Source organism: Aythya marila, assembly GCF_965140915.1.
Source record: "Aythya marila genome assembly, chromosome: 14".
Classification (NCBI taxonomy): Eukaryota; Metazoa; Chordata; class Aves; order Anseriformes; family Anatidae; genus Aythya; species Aythya marila.
The window spans coordinates 5209266-5221956 of NC_139055.1; the positions used below are offsets into that span (position 1 = coordinate 5209266).

The 12691-nt window shown below is 37.2% G+C and overlaps 1 protein-coding gene across 1 annotated transcript in view; it reads right to left on the bottom strand.

Moving 5' to 3' along the window:
• The window catches only part of SLIT3 (slit guidance ligand 3), a 522803-nt gene that overhangs the window by 457241 nt on the left and 52871 nt on the right, over positions 1-12691 (bottom strand). Inside the window, exon 5 of the mRNA XM_082771405.1 lies at positions 6249-6320. Coding sequence (XP_082627531.1) covers positions 6249-6320 — 72 coding nt within the window. The remainder of the gene's footprint in view (positions 1-6248; positions 6321-12691) is intronic.

The following is a 12691-nucleotide window of genomic DNA, read 5'->3' on the forward strand; positions in this document are numbered from 1 at the left end:
TCTTCTTGATATTAAGAGTAAGAAGAATTTTAGAATGCATCAGAAACTATTTACAACAGCCCTGTTAACATAAAGTTCTGGGTCTGGACTTAGGAAGTTCACAAGGGTATTCTGGGTGTTAGTAAAATAAACTCATACAATCCTAAACTGTAAAATGCTTAAGTGGGCAATAACAGTATAATCCTATTGAATGTTATTTCTCTTACTTAATGTTATCTTATGTCTACATGATATGCAACTAGAACACACTGGTAAGAGTGCTTTTAAAAAATATACATTTAGGAAAACAGACACCCAGCAACATGTTTAAAGCTACCAAATAAGGTAGTATCAAAATAATCTTACAAATTGTGAACCTCCTGAATTCTTTGACTGAACACCAACCAAAATAGTAGTCTCATTTTACAAGCATGGGAAAATACATTATTTCTAGTAAATACTGAAAATGAAAGGTAATATTTCAGTTACTCAGATAACAGTAATACAGCTTATTTCCAATGCAGACTTGTACTTAATTGGCATGTGTGATATTTATTCTGGAAATATATGTACCTTTGCCACAAACTACCTTAAATAGCTACGTAATAGAATAACCGATCACAGAAGTTGGCAATAGATGTCTTCTTAGCAGAAAGAAGCCACTAAAACCCATAAGTAACTTTTACCAAGAGCACCCGTTCTACTCCAGTCATGTCTATTTGCCCTAGGAAGACAAACAAGACTTTTGCTCAGTATCATTTTGAATAACCAGTTTCACAGAAGGGTAAAAGCAACACTGAAGCCAAAGTCTTTTGTCCTCACTTATTTTATACTTTTAATTTTCTTTTTTAAAAAAAATCATATTCTTGAAAATTCAAGTTATCTTCTGCACTAATTTAAACAGGAGAAAGAATCCTTAGACTTCCCATATAAAACTGGTGTATTTATATGAAAAAACTAAATATAATATATTATTTGCAACCAGAGACAAAAAGAAGATATAAAATGACTTCGGCTTGATAAACGGTGTAAATGTCACCCAGCTATCTGCAGCACAAACCTCTGACCTAATGCACATCTTTCTCAAGCAGAAGTGCTCCCTGGAGACCAGCAAACACTTACTATAATTATTTACTGTCTTCTAAAAAGACCTGCTGCGATCTATGCACAGTAAAACTACAGTTATTGGATGTGGAAAAACCACAAAACCATGCTTTTACAGCCCTTGCTATTTTGTCATGGCAACACCATAACTCAAACTCGTGTAGTATCTAAATTGTCAGGATCCTGCTTTAATATGAAATGATAATGGAGCTGTAAGCCATATCTGCAAGATCTCTCTTTCTAGGAAGAGAACACAAAGAAAAATTAAGGGGACACTAAGAAAAATTATGAACTGTCCCTTTTCCAAACAGGTCTTCTGATGACAATTGTTAGATAAAAGCTTCAGAATTTGATCAGAAAGCATGATTTTATGCTTTGCTTGCTAAGGATCAGACTGGAAAGGATGGTTTACAAATGACAGCTCTAAAAAATCAGGAACAAATTTTTGGTGAAGCAAACATATGAATTTCCAAGCTACATTAAGCATCTTAGCCATAAAAGCCCTCAAAATAAAGCAGAAATTGGTAAAATCTAATTTACACTACACTTGTCAAAATCATGGTTGTAAGTAGCACATCAGGTTCATACTGTTATTTTAAATTAATTGTAAACACAACGATCATTACACTTTTCTTATTTCAGGAAGAAAACATTTTGAAAGTAAATGGCATGCAGAAGCAATCAGATAAAACACCTTAAGTTTCATTACAAATGACAAGGGATGAGCGCAGGTTAATGAAGTTCCACATATCCTCTTTCATTCTTCTAAGAGCAGCTGATCCACAGCAAGACTCAGAGCACTTACGGGTTATTTTCATCTGAACTAAGGAACGCTGCTTTCCTTTTACAATTCAGGAGCTGGCTTGAGTTGTTTTTTTTTGCTGTTGTTGTTTTGTTTTTAAATATTTAAATATCTCATCATGGACCATTAGCACACCTGGCCTTCAGTGAAAAAACAGATACAGTATGACCATTTTACAAACCAGCTGTGCATATGGAAGAAACTCATGATTTCAGTACACACAAAGCTATGTTTATAAACTTCATAAATAAATTTCCCAATTTATTTTAAATATTAAAAATACTAACCTCAGAATCAAAGCCTGTTTTTATAACTTCTATCTTGCATGTTTTCATTTACTATAATTCTTTTTCACTTTTACCATGTATATTATGTCAATTACTTTTTTCCTCAATGGCTCAATATTAATAAATATCTGAAACTATACAACATTTTTTTCTAGTTTTCATTTCTGGAAATATTAAAAATGTATTTTTCATGATTCAGTTTTCTCATTAAAAGTGCCTGCAGTTTGAATTATTAGATACTCAATTATTTATCCTAGATAAAACATTCAAGAAGCTGAAAGCCTAGGAAGTCAAGGCATCAGAGCAATGGTAAACATTTCCACCAGAGAATCCAATCTGAAGGGCTCATTCACCAGCTAACTAACTTAAAAGTCTCATTTTAAACTAAAGCAAACAAAATCCACAAGTCTCATAACTGTTCTTTCTAGAAGAAAAGGCTCAAAACCTTATGAGAAACTAATTTGGTGGGATGTTTCACATTCCACTTAAGGTTTATTCCCCCTATAGATATTTTTTTCCTGCTTCTAATATTCACCAGATGTGACAAAGAAGTCTAAGCAATGCTGTAAAAGATGCAGGATATCCTGTAGCTCAGAACTCTGGGAGAAAGTTGGAGAAAAAAGCCAATGTACCTGGAGTTAAGTGGTTCATTTAGAAGGCTTCTCAGACAGTATCTATTTCCTCACTCAAATTTCTTAGTTATCTTAAAGATGAATTTTTAGTGAAAACACACAGTGCCCTGACACAAGTACGCTATGGAGACAAACAAGGAAAGCACGTGGGACACCTGGACAGATGTCCCAAACTACAGAGACTGTGTGTACGCAGAACAAGAGGAGAACACGTCACTAAAGAGGTTTCTTCTCTAGATTTTCAAGCACATCACTGACCGAGAAACATCGTGATCTGTACCTCCATTTCCAGCAGCAAGACATAAGATACACTGCTGGTATGGAACTACATCAAGGCTATTCCTTCAGTAAACTCACAGGCCCATTTCAGTCCAGCTGACAAAAGAGTGAGAGAAATCTTAGTATTTGTTTTAGAAGTTTTAACCATTAACCATTATTTATATTCATTATTCAGGAAGAAATTAACCATTTCTTCCTGAAACTCTCTGGCAAGCAGAATTTCTGCATATTTAAGCAGGTCACTCACCCCATCTACACAAAAATCTATTAAAGCTAATAAATATGCTTAAATTTTATGCTACTATCAAGTTATCAAACTTAAAATGTCATTAAGGTTTTTATTTTTATATTTTTAAAAATAAAGTCTGGGCTTTTATTGACAGTTGTAGTTTGCTATGGTTCCCTGTATGCCTGCTAAAGAGAACAGCTGTAAGAATTACTGCTGATTTTGCATTTGCTATGTGGCCATCGCTACAAGCTCCTCATTTCCACCCAATATGATCAATTTTTCCATGCTGGGCATGATGTATAGCAATAATTAGTTCTTCACACCTGGCACCATTTGAGCTGTATTGAGTTCAACTATTAAAAACTCCATTTTGCACTTACAAGCTTATCAGAAGCATAACCATTTAAAAAGAATAAACTAACCGGTACATAACTTACTAGCCTAGAGTTAACGTAGTTTGAAAGTATGTCTGTAAAAGCAATATACTACTATTATGGGGAAAAAAAATAGCTACACCTTTTATCTCCATTTTAATTCTCTTATCATAAATTCCACAGGATCTGCATCACCCATGTATCACTCACTCACACATTTTTGCTTCGCTTTTTACTCCCTTTCATCACCTTCTCAGCTATGCTTTCTTCTTGAAAGGCTAGGTCAGAGCAGCTGCAGTAGAGGAATGCATGCATCATGCTTCTTCATTGATGTGATTTACCCAGAAAGCCAGTTGTGAACTAAGTAGACTGGTACTGTTATATTTAAAAGTAGTTTTAAGAGAAGTGAGAAAGAACAACTCTGAAAGCTACAGTAGGAACAAAAGTAGTAATACAAACAAAGTAATTATCTTTGATATATACTTCTATTTTTCTTCAAAATTTAACTATATACAGATATGTACATATATCCCAATAGGTAACAAAGTTCTCATTCTTACCCCATCATTGAAAAACAAGCCAACTGCATTTGGAACCATAACTGCTCATTTCGCTAAGATTTATTTCACTTAAAATATACAGTATGTATAATACTCAAAAGAAAAAGCACATATTTACTGATAAACAGTGCTACAGTGATCTATCTAAATCACTATTAAATGGTAACGAGACTTTGAATGAATGTCAGTGAATAAAGACAAATGTTTCGACAGCATCCATTGGGAGGCATTAGAGAATACAGCACTCATATTAATCAGTGTATTTAATGTAATTTTGTTACAATCTTTATATTCTAAAAGCAAAATTATTACCCTTACTGTTAAGGACTATAATGCATCATGATTATATGATCTACTAAAAAAAAACAAAAAAACAAACAAACCACTCTGGTATTGAAAAATCTCAATTACTTTCATATAGCTTCTTTGTGCAATGTTCTTTAAGATAAACACACACAAGTGATCAACAACCAACCTTCCTGTGAAACCACAAATGACCAGAAAGCTTATTTCAAACCTATAATACTACATGTACAGTGCTACCACACACAGAGAAAGCTACAGCATGCTCAATATGAATGGATAAAAACTCTATAATTCTTCTTCCTTTATTTTTAATCTTAAAAGGCATCACCATCACTTTAGGAAATCTCCATGAAGCAAGTCTTCTAAGAAATAAATACAACTAGCATCTTCTGGAGAGCAGATAATGGTATCCACAAGTACCTGCTCAAGCTTTATACTCGAGAAGTTTCAAGATACAGAATTTCAGAAATAAGCAAACAACATTAGGAAACACAAACAAATCACTAAGCCCTAACAAACCCATTAAGCAAATATTTTCCAGTGCACTTAAAAGCTATGAAAAAGCTGAAGTAGTCAAATGTGCATTTTGACACCAAAGAACAGCTATGGTTTGTCATTTTTTGTTTATTTATTATCTCCAGAACAATGTGGTCCTTTACTTGCACAGTAAGTTTTTCATTGGCAAGTTCTGACACCAACCTCAACAAAAAGACTATTTTTTTTAAAATATTCAACCAATTCCGAAATTAATCTTCATCATCACCATGTGTTTTGCATTTCCACAGGAAGTAAGAAAACTATGTCACTGCTTTGTTTGGTTACATACATAGGTATAAAAACAATTATAAAACTTCCACATGGATTGTATCAACTTTTCAGCCATCCTACTGTAGCTTTTCAGTATCTCTAACCAAATCATAAATCTTATATGAAATCTTCTAGAAATGAAGTCAAGCTTAAAAAAAAAAAAAAAAAAAATTCAACCATATCCTTCAAAAATACAGGCCGGATCATGAGTTAAACTTTGGCAGAACTTGTTTTTGATGAGTTCAGCTTTTTTGTAGCTCCCACCGCACCAAGAAAAACATGATTTGAAGCTCATGTTAGCTGGGTGTTCATACTGGTTGGGATGCCTTCTAAACATCTAACTTTTTGTTTGTTTTTCTTTTTCCATTTCAATTAAATGAGGAAATAAGGGGAAAAAAAGAATTTTTCATCTTCCTGACTGGAAGGGCAACAGCCATAACCACATTGCTTTGCCTGGCAATGATTTGGCTTAGTTTAAAATAAATAAATAAAATTAAATTAAAAAAAACTGTGTTATGTCAATACGGTAAATTTTCAATACTGAGAGTATGCAATCTCTTTAAGGACATCTAGACTATAAGGGATGAGATGTTGCCACTTTTAGTGATTTCTGTATCCCTACTTAGAGAGTTGAGAGTAATTCACCTTGAAGTCATCATGGTGAAGATACAAACAACAGGAGCATTTCACAGTTTCTCTTCTCTTTCCTATTTATGCTCTATGGCATTACCAGTACACATAAAGACAACACAACACCTTAAAAACCCTTATTATCTAGCAGTTCTAAAATCATGAAAATTAAAGCTCTCACCTCAGTCAAAACACATACATGCAAATCCATATAACAATAAGGAACTTACAATAGCAATATAAATCAGATAGTACTTACAATCTGGTTAACTTCTGGGTGTTCTGAAAAAGCAGCTCTGGAAGAACTTGCAATTTATTCTTGTTCAGACGCCTAAACAGGTAAATAAAAATAAATAAATAAATAAATAAATAAATAAGATTATCTTCCAATGTAAAAAGCTTATTATATTATGCATCAACACGTGAAGCTCCTCTTCCTATGAACTCAGCATAGACTGCATTGTGTACATTACTCATAGACAAGCCAAACAGACCATGCCATCTGTAGACCACCTGCCCACATTCTTGAGGTAGGGGAGTCAAGTGACAGTCACCAGGAAGTTTGAATGTTTTAATATGGATGAGTACACATTTATTTATCTTGAATTTTGCTCTGGATGCCTACTAACAGTGAATCATATGGCCCCCATATCCAGCTTTCACTGCTCTGAGTAACAGTTACCAGTATGTATCTGGATTTTCTCTTCCACTTTCTAAACATCTAGGCACAGAAAATTAAATAACCTGATCAACTGAGATTATTTCCAGATTAGCTATTATTTCTACAGTACACACACACAATATATATATGTATATATTTATATATATTAAGAATTTTCTTAAATTTCTGCTTTCAAAATATGCACAGTGTTGTAGAACGTATGAAAATACAGATAACAAAATACATGGTGCTTTGAAATACTATCTTTAAGATGTTCTATAAACTGCAAGAATCTTCATGTTTGTACATTAGTCCATTTTACTTGATAGTCCTTGGTAAAATGCATAAAACAGCCCTGCAATATTGAAAAACAGAGCTATTGATAAGAAACTTCTTTTCCCTCTAAGTCTTTTTCACTGACAATAAAATGTCACTAGCTTTCAGAGTCCTAATTAACGTTACTTACGTATTGAAGTTAACCTAAACTAAATCTATACAGCTACATTACTCTAAATAGGAAGATAACTTCTTGCGTATGCTTATATATGACCATATTTTTGCCTCCCTTCTTCTAGTCTACCTTAAATTTCACTTTGATAATGGATGCATATTTCCTAGAATCTAGATCACAGGAGACACCAGGAGTTTGTAGAAACCCACTGGTGTTTAGCACTCAATATCTGTTTTCCAGTTTCCTTACACACTGAGTTATATCACTACCAGAATTCAAAATTCTTTTTGAATTGAAAAGCCTTTTCAAATATCACACTTAGACTGTAGGGTGAGAAATGCAGAGTTTTCACATGGCTACCATATGAACATGTCTTGTGGAAAAAAAGGGGAGGGGAGGGGGAAGAAGGGGAGAGAAGGAAATATTTCCTTCTCTTTCTGACACCTATAATAGATCAAAGGTTGGATTTCCAACCTTATTTACAGAGCCTAAATATTACACATTAGGCATGCTACTTGCTAGCAGAAGCAGATATTAAAATTGGTTATTTCACAGTACTTTTACCAATTACTCAATTCCATTTCTGAAATTAATGAACAAACCAGAAAATGAAACACTCAATTAGAACATGGGAGATACTAAGCACTAGTTTGCATTTAGGGAAGTATATAGGAGCTTTTAAACTGAATTCTTTTTCCACAGGTGAAATCTCACACTTTTATATTGAATTAAGCTAGCCTTACTATTGCATTTTTTTTTAAGGTTGATAGCGTACAACTTAATTAATCCTCATTAATTTCATATTTTCAGTTAAGCATTAATATATTTTAGAAAAAAAATCTTAACAGGATGAAATACAATGACAAAAGTGTGATGAGTCTAGAACGTAACCTTCCCAAAATTACTGACAATTTTCATTACATTCAGAATCATAGAATATCCTGAGTTGGAAGGGACCGATAAGGATCATCGAGTCCAACTCCTGGCACCACACAGGTCTGCCCAAAAGTTTAGACCATGTGCCTAAGTGCACAGTCCAATCGCTTCTTAAATTCAGACAGGCTTGGTGCAGTGACTACGTCCCTGGGGAGCCTGTTCCAGTGTGCAACCACCCTCTCGGTGAAGAACCTCTTCCTGATGCCCAGCCTAAACCTCCCCTGCCTCAGCTTAACATCATTCCCACTGGTCCTATCACTGGTGATTACAGAGAATAGGTCACCTGCCTCTCCACTCCCCCTTGCGAGGAAGCTGTAGATCTCGATGAGGTCCCCCCTCAGCCTCCTCTTCTCCAGGCTGAACATGCCCAGTGCCCTCAGCTGCTCCTCATACGTCTTCCCCTCTAGGCCCCTAGCCATCTTTGTCACCCCCTCTGAACACTCTCCAACAGTTCAATGTCTTTCTTGTGCTGTGGTGCCCAGAACTGCACACAGTACTTGAGGTGAGGCTGCACCAACGCAGAGTACAGTGGGACAATCACCTCCCTCGACTGACTAGCAATGCCGTGCTTGATGCACCCCAGGATATGGTTGGTCCTCCTGGCTACCAGGGCACACAGCTGGCTCATATTCAACTTGGTGTCAACCACAACCCCCAGATCCCTCTCTGTGGGGCTGCTCGCCAGCATCTTGTCGCCCAGTCTGTACGTACAGCCAGGGTTGCCCTGTCCTAGGTGCAGGACCCAGCACTTGCTTTTGTTAAACTTCATGTGGTTGGTGACTGCCCATCTCTCCAATCTGTCCAGGATTAAACCATTTCTTAGTTTAACTCGCACTCAGCACAATTGCTAGCTCTTGACTAATATTGTGTTGAATTTATTTAATCTATCACAATGAAAAAAGACTGCCAGAGAAATGTACAGATGCATTCTAATGGTTATTACTCTAATTGTTATTTCAGCTCTAATCATGTACACAACTATCCTCTGTCAATCCTGAGTTATCTGACTTCTCAAAGCCACGTCCAAAGAATATGTTTTTTGAATATTCTCTATTTGCAAGGATTTGAACTTGTGCTTGCAGTTTTCAGCAACAGAAACTAAGCAAAATGAGACTGAATTTCTAGAATAGGATGTGTTACACCAGCAAACACAAGAATATATATCACAGAATCACAGAATTTCTAGGTTGGAAGAGACCTCAAGAGCATCGAGTCCAACCACTGACCTAACACTAACAGTCCCCACTAAACCATATCCCTAAGCTCTACATCTAAACGTCTTTTAAAGACCTCCAGGGATGGTGACTCCACCACTTCCCTGGGCAGCCTGTTCCAATGCCTCACAACCCTTTCGGTGAAGAAGTTCTTCCTAACATCTAACCTAAAACTCCCCTAGTGCAACTTTAGCCCATTCCCCCTCATCCTGTCACCAGGCACGTGGGAGAACAGACCAACCCCCACCTCGCTACAGCCTCCCTTGAGGTACCTATAGAGAGCGATAAGGTCGCCCCTGAGCCTCCTCTTCTCCAGGCTGAACAAGCCCAGCTCCCTCAGCCGCTCCTCATAGGACTTGTTCTCCAGGCCCCTCACCAGCTTCGTCGCCCTTCTCTGCACCCGCTCGAGCACCTTGATGTCCTTCTTGTAGCGAGGGGCCCAAAACTGAACACAGTACTCGAGGTGCGGCCTCACCAGAGCTGAGTACAGGGGGACGATCACCTCCCTAGCCCTGCTGGTCACACTGTTCCTGATACAAGCCAGGATGCTGCTGGCCTTCTTGGCCACCTGAGCACACTGCTGGCTCACATTCAGCTGACTATCCACCATCACTCCCAGGTCCTTCTCTGCCAGGCAGCTCTCCAACCACTCCTCTCCCAGCCTGTAGCTCTGCTTGGGGTTGTTGTACCCCAGGTGCAGGACCCGGCACTTGGCCTTGTTGAACTTCATGCAGTTGACCTCAGCCCATCAGTGCAGCCTATCCAGATCCTCCTGCAGAGCTTTCCTACCCTCGAGCAGATCGACACACGCACCTAACTTGGTGTCATCTGCGAACTTACTGAGGGTGCACTCGATCCCCTCATCCAGATCATTGATGAAGATATTAAAGAGGACCGGCCCCAGCACCAAGCCCTGGGGGACGCCGCTAGTGACTGGCCTCCAATTGGACTTGACTCCATTCACCACGACTCTTTGGGCCCGGCTATCCAGCCAGTTTCTAACCCAACGAAGCGTGCGCCAGTCCAAGCCAAGAGCAGCCAGTTTCTTGAGGAGAATGCTGTGGGAAACGGTGTCAAAAGCCTTGCTGAAGTCAAGGTAGACCACATCCACAGCCTTTCCCTCATCCACCCAGCGCGTCACTTTGTCATTGCAACCCGTGAAGTCAAATGTGATTTTTTTTTCCCCTTATCAATATAATCTGGACAATCAAGTATGTTAAACAATATCACTGTATAAGCCAACACTGCCCTACCTGCAATGGCTGAAGGAGCAAAAACAGACAATGAAGAGGAACTGAAAGAGGATACAGAGCAGATAGGGCATGCATTGCAAATTGTCACATTCACTTGGGGAATGGTTGCAGCACTAAACAGTTTGTAAAGATGCTCGTTTGTATACTGCACTTCTCACATATGCCTAAATCATCTTCTGTCACACCTATGCAAAGTTAAGGGTACTGTGTGTTCTGGTTTTCTCCCAGAATGCTCTCCTGGTATTCTCCCAGAACTACAGGATTTTATGATAAGCAATGGAAATTAATTTATTCAATAGCAAGATTGAGAGTATTGAAGGTTAAAAGAACAGATGATGATTTTTTGAACAAGGGAAAAATATACCTAAATGAGAAATTACTTAGAAAATTTAACAATATTTTTCTCCACTTGTTTTTCCAAAACCACTAAGTTCTAAGCTGCTTTTGCATGTTGTCCTCTTCCTAAGCATTTTAAGATTCCAGCCTGATATTGTCTTAGTATTGATTTTACTTAAAAAGAAAAATCATATGAAGGGAGGTCCACAAAATAATTAATGAATTAATTAAAAATCTAAAAGCTCACATCCACACTCCATCCACAATCCACAGCTCACTGGCAATAAACATGGCATATTGGTCCAAATTTATCATAAAATTTTACCATGGTACTGTTATAAATTAAGTGTCAGTCTTCTTATACAGCACCAGTAAGCTAGCTGAATCCTCCTGTCTAGACCAATACTACAATGCCATTGCCCTTTTGCCTCAACTCATGCATAAGCTTAATTTTTGAAATAACTCATCAGTACGTGCTAGTGCTTCTGCACTGTATGGCATGTGATACTGTCCTCAACACACTGCAAGAGTACAACATTCTGTCAAACAGGAATGTCTGCAGTTAGTAAGACAATGCAACACAAGTAATTGATTATGAAAAGAACCTGAGGTAACAACAAACATTTTCAAAGTCCATGGTTACTGATGATTTGGTTCAAGCTATGGAACTCTCCAAACATTTCCATCACTTCAAGTTGCAATTTCCACCCAAAGTCATTTTATTCATGGTTTGATTCTCAGGGGAACTCAGGGAATTACCAGGGCATTGTTTCTCTTGAACAACACCTACTGTATGTAAATAGCTCCTAGTGCAATAGTCATCTCAGTATAAGACTGAGAGAGCTTGAGAGATTATTCTTAATAGAGAAGTATCAAACTGCAAAACAGGATGTTTCTAAACCCTATAAAAGAAAAATAGAAGTGCTTGAAAACTATTTGATGAAAATAGCAAACACTTTGCATGGTCATTAATAAGACTTGTTTCCTCTGGTTTGAAAGAGAAGTGCCAAACATGAATGAAATTTAATGGAATAGTTCCTAACACACCATTGTGTGCGAGCTTGACTTTATCCTCATCTATCAGCAAGCCATATGACAATGAAAGCAACTTCAAGCACAAGGTGAACCAAACATTAGGAATGCCAGCACAGAGCAGGGCAAGCTCTAACATAGCTGTTCCTAAGCAGACCTTCAAAGCACCGCTGAGCACACTTTAAAGAATCAGTTGGGCAGCAGCATCTTCACAAAAAAAGAAAACAGAAGAGCAGTACAGAAATTCCCTATGTTCACCTGGTCCTTTGACCTTGGACAGTCTGTCATCACCATGTCACTGTAAATCTCAGTTCTGTGAGATGGTTAATTCTAATTTTAACAGCATTTCTGATTTTGTAACAAATACACTGGAAAACATGAAGCCATTTATTATTATGGCAAAATAAAAATGGATAGGAAAAAAAAAAGATATGAAGAAAATGTGCTAAAATTTTTAAAGATTTTGTGGGCACTGTTCTTGGGACTGCACTATTAACAAACATAGGTAATTCTGTTTTTTAATCTGCTGTTCATTTAAAATAAAAATAATGTGAAAATATGATAGCTGGAATTTGGATTTTAAAGCCAAGCCATTTTTGCAGCTGCGCTGAACTATCTACATCATGAGGTAATGGCATTTCAGCTTTGTCAGTTGAATTTTTTTCAATTCAGTAGATCTGAATTGACAAAAAAATCATTAACATTTTCTGAGCAAAAGTAGTCAAATTCTGACTGTCACACCAACACCTTTGCATTGTTCCAAGCAAGAACAACTCACAGCACACTACAAATAAAATCTTCGATCTGTCCTCTTGTCTC